The sequence below is a fragment of the Nycticebus coucang genome, chromosome 2 (genome assembly GCF_027406575.1).
Source record: "Nycticebus coucang isolate mNycCou1 chromosome 2, mNycCou1.pri, whole genome shotgun sequence".
Classification (NCBI taxonomy): Eukaryota; Metazoa; Chordata; class Mammalia; order Primates; family Lorisidae; genus Nycticebus; species Nycticebus coucang.
Window position 1 is genome coordinate 167534561 of NC_069781.1, and position 18623 is coordinate 167553183.

General features: G+C 43.5%; 1 protein-coding gene across 1 annotated transcript in view; it reads left to right on the forward strand.

Annotated features, from left to right (window-relative positions):
• Positions 1–10183, forward strand: part of SNTB2 (syntrophin beta 2) — a 116667-nt gene extending 106484 nt beyond the window's left edge. Inside the window, exon 7 of the mRNA XM_053605100.1 lies at positions 1410–10183. Within this exon, the coding sequence (XP_053461075.1) occupies positions 1410–1502 (93 nt within the window). The 3' untranslated portion in view covers positions 1503–10183. The remainder of the gene's footprint in view (positions 1–1409) is intronic.
• The last annotated feature ends 8440 nt before the right edge of the window (positions 10184–18623 follow it).

Here is an 18623-nt window from a genome sequence, read left to right on the forward strand (position 1 = left end):
AACTCTTGGGCTCAACCAATCCTCTTGCCTCAGCCCCCCAAGTAGCTGGGACTACAGGCGTCCACCACTCTGCCCAGCTATTTTTAGAGATGGGGTCTTGCTCTTGCTCAGGCTGGTCTCAAACTCCTGAGCTCAGGCAATCCACCTACCTCAGCCTCCCAAAGTGGTAGGAATACAGGCATGACCCACCAAGCACAGCCCTTGGTCATTTTAGAACTGACCAAGAGAAAAAGAGATTGTAGAGATATTGTCGTTCAATCTACAAATGAGATTGTAAAAAAAATGTGGCTAAAAAAAATTTATTTTGTTCGATTGACTTTCTTTTTTTTTTTTAGAGAGATGGGAATCTCACTATGTTGCCCAGGCTGGCCTTGAGCTCTTAGGCTTGAACAGTCTTCTCACTTCAGTCTTCCAAGTAGCCTGGATTATTGGCATGTGCTACCACACCCAGTTCTGGCTTTTTTTTTTTTTTTTGAGATAGTGTTTTACTGTGTCACTCTCGGTAGAGTGCTATGGCGTCACAGCTCACAAAAACCTCAAACTCTTGGGCTTAAGTGATTTTCTTGCTCAGCCTCCCGAGTAGCTGGGACTACAGGTGCCCTTCACAATGCCCAGCAATGTTTTGGTTGCAGTTGTCTTGTTGTTTAGCAGGCCCAGGCCACTCTCAAACCCTCCAGCTTCAGTGTATGTGGCCAGCACCCTACTCACTGAGCTACTGGCGCCAAGCCAGATAACCTTACTTCTTTATTTATTTATTTTATTATTTTTTTTTTTGTGTAGAGACAGAGTCTCACTTTATGGCCCTCAGTAGAGTGCCGTGGCGTCACATAGCTCACAGCAACCTCCAACTCCTGGGCTTAAGCGATTCTCTTGCCTCAGCCTCCCGAGTAGCTGGGACTACAGGTGCCCGCCACAACACCCGGCTACAGATAACCTTACTTCTTAGTTTACTTTTATTTGTGGCTTTAACTTCCTAAGAGTTCTTATAGCTCTAGCACAAGTTCTTTATCCAAGTTCTTTGTAAAAAGTAGAACATCACATTTAAATTTGCTTATTTTGGCCAGGTGCAGTGGCTCACACCTGTAATCCTAGCACTCCTGGAGGCCAAGGCAGGTGGATTGCTTGAACTTAGGAGTTTGAGACCAGCCTGAGCAAAAGTGAGACCTTGATTTTACTAAAACTGTAAAAAATCAGCCAGGTATTGTGGCAGACACCTATAGTCCCAGCTACTAAGGAGGCTGAGGGAGGAGGCTCGCTTGAACCCAGGAGTTTGAATTTGCCGTGAGCTAGCCTAATACCACTGCACTCTATCCTGGGGCAACCCTGTCTCAAAAAACAAAAATAAGCTTGTTTATTTTGCATCTTTGTTGACTAAGTTGTCTGTATACGGTAATGTCCTTTTTCCACAGACCATGGACCTGCACTCTTGTCCGAAGCCGATTGTATTTGTGTTGCACACGTTCTTGTCAGCCAAAGTTACTCGTTTGGGACTGCTTGTATGAGAAGCAGAAAATCAGAAAAGAGCCTTGACTGTCACAAGAAGTATTTCCATCTCCAAAAGAAAAAAAACACACAGAACAAAAAGCACAAAAAGAAAGCTCTTTGCTCTCTGCTCTCTCCTCCAGCACAGTGCCTTCCCAAGGACCTGCAGATCACTGCTGAACCATAACCGTGTTTAAGAAGAGCCTGCCTTTCACAGTCTACCTTGGCCAGAAATTTTAGGACTCTAATAAGCTCCAAAACGAAGCTATTGATTTATTGTCTTGTTTCATAATGTGGTTTAGAAGTAATTAGGTTTATTTCCCCTGCTAGAAAGGATGGCTCATTGTTTTCCTTTTCAGACATAATCAAATAGCCAAGAGTTGTTTCCTTTTTCTTCTTCCTGCAGGATTTATTTTGGGCTTAGCCTTGATCTCTTGTTTAGGACAACTGTCCCTTCCCAGGTGCTAGTTTGCAGCAGCCCATCACTTCCTGGTCATTCCAGATAGGTCATATGTCTTGGTGGAGTTTACTGTCCTTGAGTTGCATCACCAAAGGTTTTTCTATCTGTCCTGGCTGTCTCTCCATCCCACCCTGGCTATTCCCAGCTTATCACAAGCTTTGCCACTCTTAAGTGCTATTTTTAGGACTTAGAACTTGCAAAATTTGATTTGCCTTGCCTTCCATTCCCTGTCTGATGGTGACCAAGTTGAAAAGCAAGTTGGAAACCATTGCTTTAAAAGGGAAGTTCTGCTTGGTTTAGGTTTTTCTGATTTTATCTTTGGTAGGAGCCACGGGATGTTATAAGGTTTATTTTGAAAGAAAATCCTCATTTTAGGTGAAGCCATTTTTTATTGCTTACCAAATGTGCCTTTGGTTAGGGTTAGTGGAGCTTTATTAGTCACTCTTTGAGTAACTGGATATCACTGCCATTCCAGGAAGATTATCTTTCCTCATTTTGAGGAGTAGTCTTTGAGGTAGATTTCCTTAATGGCATCTTTTCCAGTGGGTGGATCTCTTTCAGGAAGATAAATCCTGAAGAGCCAGCTTGCTTGAAGAGTAGACTTTGTAGGGGAAGTCATCTCTTCAACACAAACATCATGGCAGATTGCTTGGGGCTGTGTGAACCATGCAGCGTTCTGGCCCTGGCCCTCTCCCTCTGTGGCCGCAGAGTGGCATGGACAAGCAGCTGCTAATTCAAGATTCAGAGTGGGCTTCATAACACACCCTACAGTGGGCAGGGTGACAAGACCATGGAACCTGCATTTTGTAAAGCATTACCAGACATCATCATAGGGACATCGTATTACTAAGAATGCTGATTTTGTGATATTGGAGAATCACACTCCATTTTTCTTTCCTAATTTTGAAGGAGGTATATATCTGAAAACATTTAAAATAGTATAATATCTATATAAAATGGCAACATTAGCACTGTTCCTGCATCTGAAAAAAAAGGTAATATTTGTTTGGATGTTCTTCATGCTCTCCAAAAAAAAGTCTAAGAATAGTTCTCATTTACTAGATTTGTTAAGAGTGCCATAGGAGGATGTGAGCACCAGGGAGGCTGGAGGGTGGCCCTCTGCAACGGGGAGGGGGCTGGGGAGAAGAGGACACACCTGTATATGCAGAACAGAGGCTGCGTAGTATTGATGCTGACTGGCCATGGGTGGGAACATGAAAGAACAGACTCGTCAGCAGGGAGAGTCCTGGTTAGACATGGTAAGCTTGTGGTCTTCCCTTGCCCATGAGTCTGCCCTCCTTTCCCACGTATGGTGAGACCAGCAACAGGCAGAGGTTGGGGAGAGATGCCTGTTCTTATCCCAGCTTCATCTAATTGTTGAAGTTCCAAAAATAAATTATTTGATCCACATAAAACTAGAAATTACAATCTAGACAAAAGACTATTTTTTAGACCTTTTTATGTTTTGAAAATTCGTAAACTGAAGATTGGTGACATCTTAGATAAATTTTCAAATCAGGAAAGAAAAAAGTATCCTGGAGGTCTAGCTATGATTTCTAGAAGCAGAATTTTAACACATGGTACCCTCAGGCAAGAAGGCTCAGATGCTCTGCAGTGAAAGTATAATTAACATGAAATGTTGAACCACGTGTTCACAGACTTCAGCAGCAAAGCCCTTTGGTTGAGGTTTTCTATGTTAATGTGAAAGGCTAAGTCACTGAGATTTGCCAGGAAAGTTCTGAGCCACCCTGCTCATTAATTATATGAAGATCTTAAAGTATGTGTGACTTAGGTGAGCCAAAGAGGCAGGGCATGTGTACATTTCAGCTCACTTTGCTCAAGCTTAAACTGTCCTTCATAGCACTGAGGTCCATGGGTTTTCTTTTCTTTTTTTTTTTTTTTTTCCGAGACAGAGTCTCACTTGGTCACCCTTGGTAGAGTGCTGTGGCGTCATAGCCCGCAGCAACCTCAAACTTCGGGGCTCAAGTGATCTTCCTCCCTCAGCTTCCCTAGTAGCTGGGACTAAAGGCACCTGCCACACTGCCCAGCTATTTTTTCTATTTTTAATAGACATGGGGTATCACTTTTACTCAGGCTGGTCTCCAACTTGTAAGCTCAAGTGATCCACCCACCTCAGCCTCCCAAAGTGAGCCACCATGCCCGGCCTTAAGGTTTTCAATAATATCTTTTTAGTTATGATGTGAAATGAAAGTATATGGGAAGTTTTCTTTGGCCACCAGCTGCCTCAAGAGCAAGAGCCCTTAGGCCACTTGATTTACATTAACAGCTTTCCAATCATGGGTGATAATTAAGTATGTTTGTGGGATTTTTCAAACCACAAATGAAGTGCTTTCTAATGAATGGGACACCTTGACAAATAGGTATTTTGTATTTAGATGCCAAAATATGGCAAATCATTTTCAAATGATAACTAAAAAATGGGCATTTTTGATATTTCAACTTTTTTATAGAACCAGCCAACTTTTTGTTTTCATTTTGCATTAGGACAACTGTTGAGGATGCTGTGGGCTTCTGTGTGCAAAATGGAAAAGAAACTGCAGATTAGTGTCCCCCTAATTCAGATGGACCACTTCCCTGAGACCTGGGGCTTAGACGTCTTCTCCACATTCCACACAAGGCACCCCGAAGCAGCCAATTGGTGTCTGAAAAGCCTTCCTCCTCTTTTCCTAAAACTTCCCTTCGTAAAAAGAAGAGGAAAGGAACAAAAGAAAAAGAAAAGGCTTTTTTTTTCCCTGAAAAAGTTAAATCCTTTCCTGAAGTCATCAAATAAACCTGGAAATTAGTAACTCATATCTTATATGAAGAAATACTTAAATGTTTGTTTATACGGTATTTATTAGATAGTCATAACTGTAAACTCACCTACCTAGTAGATAAGAGTTTCAGGTTAAATATTGGAACATGTATAGGCAATCAAAAATGTTACTTTAAATTTCATTCATCTCTTTTAAAGCCATATTTTCGCACTTTTGGGGCTAGGGAAAGTCTAATAGTACCTGTTTTTATCATCTTTACTTTCACAAACTTTGTTACTGAAAATTATTGCATGACAGGAGAGATTGAGTTATTTATTTCTTATATTTTTGTAAGTAGAAAAATGGCAACAACAAATGGCTAACATTGTAACTGATTATTTGTTTTCTTAATTTATCCTCCTAAGCAGAATGGTAACAAAGTTTTTTCCAACTGAAAAGGCACTTAACTGATAAATCAGAATTTGGTCTTGGGGCAAAAAAATTCAGCTGTGTGGAATCTGGACAAGATTATGTTTCTCTCAGAAACAGGTTTTGCTATAAATGGCTTTAATGGACAAAAGTGTGAGAAAAAGCTATGATAGACTTTTTCTTAGTTTTGTGAGAAACTCCGGGTCTTCTTGCTTAACTTACATGCATGTGGATATATTTGTTTTCAAAGCCATGGAAGAATCTCTGTTCATACTTTTTAATGCAAATTACTTTGTATGCTGCTATGCAAATTATATGAAGAGCCCTACTTGCTCAGAGTTAAAATTTTGGACACTTTCAGGGAAGACCTGTAGACTCAAGCACTTTCTCTGCTTTTTTGTATCTTACCTTGAACACTTATGCTGAATTATGTTCTTACTATTTTCATTGGTTATAAGCTATTGATTGTACATAATATTTAAACTATCCAAATAGCCAGCGTACATTTCCATCTGGCTGCCATTCATTGGCTGTTGAAGCCATGAATGAAATGGCTGGTTAGAAAGCCAAAGGTCTTCTTGTTTCAGTCGCTAATAAAGAAGTAAAATGCCAGATCTCTTTGGTTTCAAAGCAGATTGCTGTGATTAGATCAAATATCTATGTAAGGAGAAGAGACATTTAAATTTGGGATTCTGCTTAAACTTTAAGTTGAATATGACTATAGTCATATTCATTTTTTTATATATCTCTATCAGGTATGATATTATATGCCAGACACATATATATCATCATATAATACATGATATTCTACTTTGAATTTGGAAATCAGTTTCAGTTAAATTTCAGTTGTAATTATGGCTTTTCTTTTTCCCACTGAACATGAAAGTAGGAATCTGTCATCACCTACATTCTCTCTCTGTGTCCTTATGTTAATTGCTTGGTAATCTAGAATTATTTTGACTTTCCACATCCTGTCTTTAAAAACCAATAGTAGCAAGTCTGTCTCCCCCCCACTTAAGCTGTGTCTTTCACTGTGCTGGATACATACATACTCGATAAATGTGTGATGACAGCTCTAAAATAATTATGCTGTGTATCAAGATTATGTATTTTTGAACAATATAGTTATTCCTATGCGGTAATGATGTTAAGTGGAATTTATTTTACACGAGTAATAGACTGCCTAAGTGGCTGATTTGAAACCCTTTCTCTAGGAAAAACATCTGGCAGATCAGTGATATAAGTTTATTGTATTAACAGAACGAATTTCAGGTTAAGGGTAAGGTGCGGTAGGCACACAGAGCGCAACTGTTCACTTGTCTCTCTCACACTAGCTCAGCTCCCATCTAGAATGCTTGTTAAGTATTAACACAAAAGAATATTTCAACAAGATTTTTTTCTGTTTTACAACATAAACTTGAGTACAATCACTTGCCACCTCTATTCTTTCTTTCTTTTTTTTTTGCAGTTCTTTTGGCCAGGGCTGGGTTTGAACCCGCCACCCCCAGTATATGGGGCCAGCGCCCTACTCTTTGAGCCACAGGCACCGCCCTGCCACCTCTATTCTTCCTTCCCATTTTGGGTGACTGAAGCAAAGCATATTCTAGTTTTAGAAGTGAATCCATGTTTAAATGTTATGCATAAATATGCCTTTTGTAAATTCATTACTCTCCAGTGAACATATGATTACTACCATATAAACCATGATCTTTGAATTGCTCTTTAATAGATTGGTTAAGGCGGTGCCTGTGGCTCATGGAGTAGGACGCCGGCCCCATATACCAGAGGTGGTGGGTTCAAACCCAGCTCCGGCCAGAAACTGAAAAAACAAACAAACAAACAAACAAAAATAGATTGGTTAAAACTAAAGACACATAACAGAGAAATGATACTTCATTATTTTATTTTATTTTTTTTTTTTGTAGAGACAGAGTCTCACTTTATGGCCCTCGGTAGAGTGCCATGGTCTCACACAGCTCACAGCAACCTCCAACTCCTGGGCTTAAGTGATTCTTCTGCCTCAGCCTCCCGAGTAGCTGGGACTACAGGCGCCCACCACAACGCCCGGCTATTTTTTTGTTGCAGTTTGGCTGGGGCTGGGTTTGAACCCGCCACCCTCATATATGGGGCCAGCGCCTTACTGACTGAGCCACAGGCGCCGCCCGATACTTCATTATTATGTAAGATTAAGAGTCCTGGTTGTATTCATAAATTCTGAGTCCTGTAAATGACCTTTCTCAGTTTTAGGATAGAGCAGTGGTTCTCAACCTGTGGGTCATGACCCACAGGAACTGTATTAAAGGGTCACAACATTAGGAAGCTTGAGAACCACTGGGATAAAGTGCATTGGCATCATCATAGCTCACTGCAGCCTCAAACTCCTGGGCTCAAGCAATCCTTTTGCCTCAGCCTCCTGAGTATCTGGGACTTACAGGTGCCTGCCACCATGCCCAGCTAATTTTTCTCTTTCTGTCTTTCTTTCTTTCTTTTTTTTTTTTTTTTTTTAGAAACATGGTCTCTCTAAGTTTCCCAAGCTTAGTAATCTTTTTTTTTTTTTGTAGAGTGCGTGGTGTCCCAAGTTTAGTAATCTTACCTTCATGCCATTGACACAATGTCACCTGTACCAAAACAATAGAAGTCTTTTATGAATACACAAAAGGTTATTTGCATATTTGGAGGAACTTTGAAACTGCAAGGCTAATTAACTCATGTATTCTTTCATCTGATTAACTTTTTTTTTTCTTTTTGAGACAGAGTCTCACTCTGTTGCCCAGGCTAGAGTGCCATGACATCAGCCTAGTTTACAGCAACCTCAAACTCCTGGGCTCAAGCTATCCTCCTGCCTCAGCTTCCCGAGTAGCTGGGACTATAGGCGCCCTACCCAGCAACAGGCTAATTTTTCTATTTTTAGTGGAGACGGGTCTTGCATTTGCTCAGGCTGGTCTGGAACTCCTGAGCTCAAGGGATCCCTCTGCCCCAGCCACCCAGAGGGCTAGGATTATAGGTGTGAGCCACCATGTCCAACTAATATTTTATTTTTATTTTTTTTGAGACAGAGCCTCAAGTTGTTGCCCTGGGTAGAGTGCCGTAGCATCACAGCTCACAGCAACCTCCAATTCCTGGGCTTAAGCTCCTCTTGCCTCAGCCTCCTAAGTAGCTGGGACTACAAGTGCCCACCACAACGCCCGGCTATTTTTTGGTTGTAGTTGTCGTTGTTTGGCAGGCCCAGGCTGGATTCAAACCCACCAGCTCTGGTGTATGTGACTGGCGCCTTAGCCGCTTGAGCTACAGGCACTGAGCCTAATTAACATTTATTAATGTGTAGTTCTGTACCAGGCATTCCGACAGGTCCAAAAGAAAGTTCATAATGCCCAGTTTCTCAGTCACACCCTGCCGTCTGTTTATCAGTCCAGTTCTGCTCATCTGGATCTGACCAACTGGAAAATGTTTACAGAGATGCTCAGGCTTTGATTCATGTCAATGTGAAAGAACTCCAAGCACATTTAAGTAGGTCAGGCTTTGCATCACGCATTTTTTAATGCAAATTAAACTTTAGCTTGGGAAAGAAAACAGAATACAGTATCCTTAGTAAGATAAATTACAACAAAGAATTAAGCTCTATTGCCCAAAGTGGATCAATAGGAAAATCTTTCTTTGAGGAAAAAAAAAAGTTTCTTTTAACTATGAACAGCAAAGCTAAATGCATATTTCATCAGTCCTTTGTTTCTAAATTTTCCTAACCCATTCATTTCCACACTTACACAATTTAAGCATCTCATTCACTAGAAGTCTTTATATACATAGTAGTTGGAATATTTCTCCCCCAATGATAGATCCCATGTATATGTTTAAAACTTAGAAAAATTCCACTTTTTCTGGAATACTCTGGCATTAAATCTCAGTGAAAAGGGTACCTAAAGAAAATAAGAGGTTGACTGATTTTTTTCCCTAAGTTTCATACACAGTCCCTTTCTGTCCAGCTTGCCTTCCTTTTATCACTAGGGTCACCTTTTCAGGCAATGTCCCTGGACGCCCGAGAAAGTAGCCGTAATTGGCATGAAACAGGGGACATAATCACATGAGCTCATTCTGTTTTGTTTTCCAGTGTCCTGGAATTGTGCACAGAAATTAGGTCAGGCCTTCAGTGTCTCGGTCTTTACTTTAAACCTAACCTTCGACAATCAGGTGCTAAGATTGTATATTATGGAAACCAGCACATATTTTAAGTGTCTATTCCTCCTAGGTTGGAAGAACTACTTTCCTTCTATCTTGGTCCTGTTAAAGTGGGCGCCGTGTCTTTTCACCCCTGTTTTGGGAATTAATAGAATTTGGGGGAGAAGAAATTATTTAAGCTTCGGGTTTTCCGCAGTCACTATTCTCTATAATACTCTTCTCACCTTGTAGCAAATCTGCCCTTATCCTAAGAACTGGTTTCGGGTTTTCCCCTCCACTATAAGACTCTTGTGTTATGTTTACAATCTGTTGGATGAGTTCACCATTATAAGGCCTTGGTGCCCAAATAATGTTTTCCTTTTGGGTACTAGAGCTGGGGTCATTTAGAAGATAATGTGGAAAACCATTACCCACTGAAGGCCTATTTTGGCTAATCTCTGCAAACTCTGATCATACCCCCTGATGTGTTCTTTCCCATTCTGCTTTCATTTTTGTTAAGTAAAAAGACTTAAAAAGCTTAAATAATACTTCTACAAATAATTAAAAGGATGTGATATTCTGGAGTTTTTCTTCTTTTTAGAACCTCGTATTTAAACAAGACTTCTTTTTAAGTCTTATTTAAAATTTAAATCTCAAATCTTCTGGATACCAAACCAAAAACCCAAGGCATAAAACAGGGCAGTATTTGTGTTCTTAATTTTTAAAAAAGCTTTATGTATACTCTATAAATATAGATGCATAGACAACACTTCCCCTTGAGTTGCTTATCAACATATAGCATTGTACATTACAATGAAAATTTGTAACTTAAGGGTGTTATATATATATATAAATACATATATACCTTTGTAACCTTTATACTGTAAATAAAAAAAATTGCTTTTAGACTTGTATTTTTTTTTGTATTTGTATTTTAAATGTTGAAATAGTTCCAAACCTCTAGGAAAATTTCAAAACCAGTACAAAGAACTTCTATGTGCCTTTCACCCAAATTTCTCAACAGTTAACATTTTATCACATTTGTTCCATCGCCGTGTCTCTTTCTGACATTATACTCTGTCACCCTTAAATTCTCTAGTATGTACCTCCAAAACACAAGGACATTCCTCCATTGCCACCGTTCGCCCTTCCAGTCAGGAAATCAACATTGGTACAACCCTGCTGCTCCCTCCGAGAACTCATTCAGATTCATCCACTGGTTTTCTCTTCCTTTTGGGCTCAGGATTTTATCCGGTACCACGCGATGCTTTCTGTTGTCATGTCTCATCTGTCTCTTTAGAAACATTTCCTCATGGCTCGAGGCCTGTAGCTCAGCAGCTAGGGTGCCGGCCACATACACCAAGGGTGGCGGGTTCGAGCCCAGCTCAGGCCTACCAAACAACAATGACAACTACAACCAAAAAATAGCCAGGCGTTGTGGCGGGCACCTGTAGTCCCAGCTCTCCTTGGAAGGCTGAGGCAAGAGAATCACTTGAGCCCGAAAGTTTGAGGTTGCTATGAGCTATGGCCATGACCTCTACCAAGGGTGACAAAGTGAGACTCTGTCATAAAAAAAAAAAAAAAAAGATTCAGCTCGGCGCCTGTAGCTCAAGCACCTAAGGCACCAGCCACATACACCTGAGCTGGAGGGTTCGAATCCAGCCCAGGCCGCCAAACAACAATGACGGCTGCAACCAAAAAATAGCCGGGCGTTGCGGCAGGTGCCTGTAGTCCCAGCTACTTGGGAGGCAGAGGCAAGAGAATTGCTTGAGCCCAGGACTTGGAGGTTGCTGTGAGCTGTGATGTCGCAGCACTCTACCCAGAGCAATAGCTTGAGGCTGTGTCTCAAGAAAAACAAAAAAGATTGATGGAATCCTGTTCTTTTGTTTTTTTGAGACATGGTCTCACTCTGTCATCCTAAGTAGAGTGCCATGGTATCCTACCTCACAGCAACCTCAAACTCCTGGGCTCAAGCCATCCTCTTGCCTCAGCCTCCTGAATAGATGGGACCACAGGTGCCAGCCACAGCGCCCGGCTATTTTTAGAGACAGGGTCTCACTCTTGCTCAGACTATTCTCCAATTCCTGAACTCAGGCATCCCACCCACCTCGGCCTTCCAGAGTGCTAGTAGGATTACAGGTATGAGCCACCTCACCCAGCCATGGATTCCTGGCTTTAAGTGGGTTTTAATCCACTACTTATTTTAATGTCCAAATTATCCTTGTTTGGGCCAGTGGGAGCCTCTTCAAAAGTCCTGAAAACAGCAATTTTTCCATGAAACCTTGAGGCTTTTTAATGAAACCCAAGATCTGGGTGTTTGGTTTGCTCATTACTACATAGCAAAAAACAAAATAAAACATGGATGTGTACATGTGTGTGTTGTACATGTATAACCATATCTATATTTCTAGATCATATATTTAAAGGCCACTCTGGGGGTACCTATAGCTCAGTGGTTAGGGTGCTGGCCACATGCTCCAGGGCTGGTGGATTTGAACCTGACCTGCTAAACAAAAAATAGCCGGGCGTTGTGGCAGGTGCCTGTAGTCCTAGCTACTAGGGAGGATGAGGCAAGAGAATCGCTTAAGCCCAAGAGTTTGAGGTTGCTGTGAGTTATGACACCATGACCTCTACCAAGGGTGACAAAGGAGACTCTGTCTCAATTAAAAAAAAAAAAAAGCCACTCTGATTCTTCTAACACATTAACACCCGAGGATTCTAACTCTTCCCCATCCATATTTGTAAATCCCTTCTCACACAGTGAGTAATCTTTGACTCCAGTTATTCTCAGTACATTTATTTATTTGCTGAATTAGTTACTTGCTCAAGGTGACTAGCACCAGCCACTCAAGTCACTGCTCCACACCCTCCCACTTCCCATCCCCCATCCATGGACACCACCTCCGGGCACAATGCAACCCTAGTGGGTGAGAAGGGAGAGGGCAGGGGAAGGTGGGAACAGAAGCAACTTGTGTTTTTTGCCCTCACGCTTTTCTCTCCCAGGTGAGGCTTGTGAACAAATCTGTCTCTGGAGCCACTTTGAAGCCGATTCACAACAACCCCACTCTTACAGCTTTGGTTTTAATTCCACCACTATCTTTCTATATGATGCGAGCTTACTCACTGGACCGATCTGATCTTTAGCATACTCTGAGTCACCTAGAGGAGGGGAGAGTTAGAGAGGGACTTCTCAGGTGTCACATTAGGGATCATTAGTGCTCTGTTTGGGTATCAGTCACTTATTTATTTATTTGTTTTTTGAAACAGAGTCTCACTATGTTGCCTTCGGTAGAGTGAGACTCTGTCTCAAAAAGACCAAAAAACAGAAACAAAAACCTTCCCAGATCATTAATAATTGGCTCAGGGTGGCGCCTGTGCCTCAAAGGAGTGGGGCACCGGCCCCATATGCCGGAGGTGGCAGGTTCAAACCCAGCCCCGGCTAAAAACTGAAAACAAACAAAAAAAAAAATTTAAATGATTGGCTCAAAGCGGAAAAAAAAAAACAAAAACAAGAAAATTCTCCTGACCCTGGTTTTGTTGTCCTCCCTGACACTGCTCTTAGCATGAGCCCAGGATGCTGCAGTTCGTCCAGTCTGCTTTTGCTAGCTTGTATTGGCTAGCCAGAGTTGACTCACTGGTCAAAGACTGGCTTTACAATATGTGCCACATCCTTAGCACCAGCAGAACACAACCCAGGAAAGAGCTGTGTGACAAAAAGCCAGTGGAATTGTGAATTTGAAAGTCAATGACTTTCTACCTAAAGTGGGGGAGTTGAAAATCTGAGTTCTGCTCTAGTGAGAAAGAACATGAAGTTAGTGATCTGATTCAGAACCAGCAAGCCTAAATATGTCACATGTGCCAGCCCCAGAATGACTTAAGTTTAGTGCCTATACTCCCCCTTTCCTTCCTCCACATACTTCCCCATCCCCAGCAATGGCAACACCACTGCAGAACTGAAGGTTTTGTTTTCCACATCTTGAGAGGCTGTTTCAAGCTATCCTCATCTGGCTTCTAAGGAGAAAATCGACAATGGGTGTCCAGTGACTTGGGGAGATTCCTATCTCCAGCCCTCAGAAGCAGCTGCTCAGGACGGAGATTCCCAGGCTGAGGGGCGTGGCAGTCTTGCGGGAAGCTCTGCAGGGTCAGTGTCTGGATATGGGCTCAATGGAAGGAGCTAAACAAGGAAGGCTGCATAGGCAGAACAAAGAGAAGGCGAACATCTCAAACACGGTTCCTGTCACAAGCTGAGTTATGGCTTCCCAAAATTTATATGTTGAGGCACAAGCCCCTCTTATCTCAAAATATGACTGAATTTGGAACTAGGATCATTAAATGGTTAAACATGATCAGTTTATGAGGTCTTTCAGGTGGGTTGGAATCCAATCTGGCTGCCGTTCTTATACAAACAAGTTTGGATACAGAGAGATACCTGGGGCCTATGACACAGAGGAAAGGCCAAGTGGAGGACACGGTGAGAAAGGCCTCAAAAGAAACCAGCCCTGGGGCCACCCTGATCTTGGACTTGTAGCTTCCAAAGCTGGGAGAAAATAAATTTCTGTTGTTTAGGGCACTCTGTTATTGTGTTACAGCAGGCCTAGCAAGCTAGTATAATCTCTTCTGTTTATAAGGACTTTTTCTTTTTCCTTTATTTTTTTTTTTGAGACAGAGCCTCAAGCTGTTGCCCTGGGTAGAGTGCCATGGCTTCATAGCTCACAGGAACCTCCAACTCCTGGGCTCAAGCAATTCTCCTGCCTCCGCCTCCCAAGTAGCTGAGACTACAGGCGCCCGCCACAATGCCTGGCTATTCCATCATTGTTGTTTGGTGGGCCTGGGCTGGATTCGAACCCACCAGCTCAGACGTATGTGGCTGGCGCCTTAGCCGCTTGAGCCACAGGTGCTGAGACTATAAGAACTTTTTTGGGCAGTGTCTGTGGCTCAAAGGGGTAGGGTGCCAGTCCCATATGCCAGAGGTGGCGGGTTTAAACCCAGCCCTGGCCAAAAATAAAAAGAACTTTTTCTTTTTTTTTTTTAATTCTATCTTTCAACCTGAACAGCTGATCGAATGAAGTGGGGTCAATATTGCCTCAATTTCTGCCTTTCTTCTCTATCATCAGGACCCCTCACTTTTGTTTGCTTTTTTATTATTATTATTTTTAATTTTGTGACAGTGTCACTTTGCCTCCCTCGGTAGAGTGCTGTGGTGTCACAGCTCACAGCAACCTCAAACTCTTGGGCTCAAGCAATCCTCTTGCTTCAACCTCCCGAGTAGCTGGGACTACAGGCGCCCACCACAATGCCTGGTTATTTTTAGAGATGAGGTCTTGCTCTAGCTCAGGCTTGTCTTGAACTCGTGAACTCAGGCAATCCACCTACCTCTCTGCCTCCCAGAGTGCTAGGATTGCAAGCATGAGCCACCACGCCCAGCCTTGCTTTTTTATTCTTAATAAGCTAAGTATTAATTAATTCTTCAAAAAAAAAGAGAGAGAAAAATTAATTCTTCCAGCAGATATTGAGTATCTATGTTGTTTCAGGCTCCTGGAGAAGACCCAGCCATGCCCTCTCAATGATCCAAAAGGAGAGTGACTGCCTCCCAACTGAGCTCCATCAGTGTCTGAAGAGCAGAACGCTCAGGTAGAAGCCCAGAACACACGGCTGGTAGGGCATGTTCTCCCCCATCTCACCCAGACGCATCAAGCAAGGCTGCATCCTGCCGTTGTCCCTACCCCAGTGCCCTTGGGATGCTCCAGCACCCTGGCTTTCTGGTCCCTTGGCCTCCTCTTGTGCCGTAGTGGCCCCTACACTCCATCTCACCCATCCCTTCTGCTCCCATGGTCACCCCACTGGACTGCATTATTGCCAGAAACAGCCATTTCCAAAAAGAATAACTGAGGCATACCTTGTCCATCTCACTCCTCCCACCCTGTGGGCCCAGTCAGTCTGCTGGCTCTTGTCTTCTTTTTATTTATTTATTTATTTTTGTAGAGACTGAGTCTCACGGTACCGCCCTCGGGTAGAGTGCCGTGGCATCACACGGCTCACAGCAACCTCTTAACTCTTGGGCTTACGCGATTCTCTTGCCTCAGCCTCCCGAGCAGCTGGGACTACAGGCGCCCGCCACAACGCCCGGCTATTTTTCTGTTGCAGTTTGGCCGGGGCTGGGTCCGAACTCGCCACCCTCGGCAAATGGGGCCGGCACCCTACTCACTGAGCCACAGGCGCCGCCCTCTTGTCTTCTTTTTATCCATGGCCTTACCCTGCTTGCCTCCCATTTCAACAGCACAACTTGCCAAATACGAGCCTTTCTACTATTCTCCCTTGTCATGGCAGCCACCTGAAGGGACCCAGCCATCTTCCCTCAGCTGAGATCTGGGGAGAAAAAGCCCGGGCAAACTGGGACTCTAGACATTTTATAGATAATTGCCAACCTCAGGTTTTCCCTCAGCACTGCTCCCTTTTGGTTCACTTGAAATGGTTTCAAACTATCTTTACTCTCCTCAAACCCCACACCTTCTCTCCTTTCCTCTTTTAGTAGGTGCCCTTATCTCCTGACTAACCAAGAATATAGACGTCATCCAAAGGTACTCTCTCAACTTCTTGTTCCCTTCTGGTTGACCTAGGCAAGCATCCGTCATCTCCTTCTCTCTGACCATAGTGTCTAGAGCGGAGCCTCCTACCTATGCTTCTATCCTGTGCCCACTGGTTAGCTTTCTTTTTTCTTTTTCTTTTCTTTTTTTTTTTTTTTTAGACAGAGTTTCCTTTTGTTGCTCTTGGTAGAGTACTGTGGTGTCACAGCTCACAGCAACCTCAAACTCCTGGGCTCAGGCAATCCCCTTGCCTTAGCCTTCCAAGTAGATTACAGGTGCCTGCTACTACACCCAGCTAGTTTTTCTATTTTTAGTAGAGATGGGGTCTTGCTTTTGTTCCGGCTGGTCTTGAACTTCCGAGCTGAGGTGCTCCATCCATCTTGGCCTCCCAGAGTGTTAGGTTATAAACACAAGCCACTGTGTCCAACCTCAATCGAACTTCTTGAAAGAGTGGTCCCTCCTCACCAACTCCACCCTCTTGGGATCCACTCTCTGCTGGCCCAGGGCAGTAAGGTTTCTGCCTCTGCCAGATGTTCCCTGGCCTGAGTGTCTTTGGCTAAGCCATCGATGTCTTCCCACTGCCTTCTCGGATGTATTAGGTACTATTGTGCCCTCTCTCCTTATCAACAGTCTCCCCCCTGCCCTTTGAGAGACATTTCCCCTGATCTCTAGGACACTCTTCTGGCTGTCCTACCTCCCCCACTGTCTTTCTGAGCTGCTTTTGCAGGCTTATCCTGCTCTGGCTAACAGATTTCAAAGCTCTGTCCTAGGTGCTTTCCTCACCTCACCCTGCTCTACTCCATAGCGATCTCACTCACAGACCTTCCATTCCCACCTATGCTGAGATATCTCATAGTTCTTTCCTGAGTTCCAAATGTATATATCCAACTGATACTGGACGTTTCCATAGGGACATTGCAAAGGCACCTCAAACTCATGATCTTTCTAAGTCCCTACCCCCCAAAGCTTTATTTGTCCAGTCTCCCCATCTCAGTAGCATCAGCAGTCCAGGAGCAGAAGACAGGACTCATCTCTGTCTCTTTCTATCCCTTTCTATTCCCCATATCTAGCCCATTTCCAAGTTCTTATGATTTCTCTTCTTTTTTTTTTTTTTTTTTTTATAGAGACAGAGTCTCACTTTATGGCCCTGGGTAGAGTGCCATGGCAACACACAGCTCACAGCAACTTCCAACTCCTGGGCTTAAGAGATTCTCTTGCCTCAGCCTCCCGAGTAGATGATTTCTCTTCTTTTTTTTTTTGGCCAGGGCTGGGTTTGAACCAGCAACCTCTGGCATATGGGGCCAGCGCCCTACCCTCTGAGCCACAGGCACCGCCCCTTTATGATTTCTCTTCTAAAACCTCTGCATCCTGTATATGTCTCTCCATGGTCCTTCAAGCTTCCCTCATCTCTTCTGATGACAGTCATAACTTCATAGTGCTATGGCCACCCCATTCCTCAAACTATTTTCTGTACTAGGGCTGGAATCATCTATATAAAATGCAAAAAGAACAAAAGAAAAAAAAACAAACCCCAAAAGCTCCTTTATTTATTTATTATTTATTTCAAACCTCCAGCAATGAAATCAGTATTTTTTATTTTTTTGAGACAGAGTCTCCCTCTGACCCCTGGTAGAGTGTTCTGGCGTCACAGTTCACAGCAACCTCAAAATCTTGGGCTTAAGTGATTCTCTTGCCTCAGACTCCCAAGAAGGTGGGACTACAGGCGCCCACCACAACACCTGGCTATTTTTTTTGTTGTAGTTGTCCCTGTTGTTTGGCATGACCGGGCCGGGTTGGAACTCGCTAGCTCCAGTGTATGTGGCTGGTGCCCTAGCTGCTAAGCTACAGGTGCCGAGCCCCAAAAGCTCCTTTAAAGAAAGTTTCCCATTGTTCTTGAGAGAAACCTAAAATCTTTACTATAGTGAAAGGTCCTGGCCCCTGCTCCCCTCCACAACCTCAGTTCAAGTTAGACTTTCATTTCCTTCTGTCTGGCCACCCAAGCTTTCTGCCCGTTTCCCCACCACTGGCCTCCTCCGGGCTTTTGCACAGGTTGGTTCATCAATCTAGAATGCATTTCTCTCTCACTTCTGTGAAGTTTGCCTGGGAGAAGGCCCCAGATTCAGAGGTTTAGCCATTTTCCTAAAGAGAAAAGTCCAAAGTTTAATATTTATTTTTAGACAGAGTCTCGCTTTGTTGCCTTCAGTGCCTGGCGTCACAGCTCACAGCAACCTCAGATTCTTGGACTCAAGTGATTCTCTGGTCTCAGCCTCCCTAGTAGCTGGGAGTACACAGGTGCCCACCACAAAGTCCAGCTATTTTTTTTTTTTTTTTTTTGTAAAGACAGAGTCTCACTTTATGGCCCTCGGTAGAGTGCCGTGGCCTCACACAGCTCACAGCAACCTCCAACTCCTGGGCCCAAGCGATTCTCCTGACTCAGCCTCCCGAGTAGCTGGGACTACAGGCGCCCACCACAACGCCCGGCTATTTTTTGGTTGTAGTTTGGCCGGGGCCGGGTTTGAACCTGTCACCCTCGGTATATGGGGCCGGCGCCTGACTGACTGAGCCACCGGCGCCGCCCAAGTCCAGCTATTTTTTACAGACAAGGTCTCGCTCTAGCTCAGCGATCCGCCCACCTCGGCCTCCCAGAATGTTGGAATTACAGGGGGGAGCCTCCGCGCCCGGCCAAAGGGTTAATATTTAAAAAGCAAAACAAAACAAGCTTTAGAGAATGATGCCCCATGATCACATCAATGTACACAG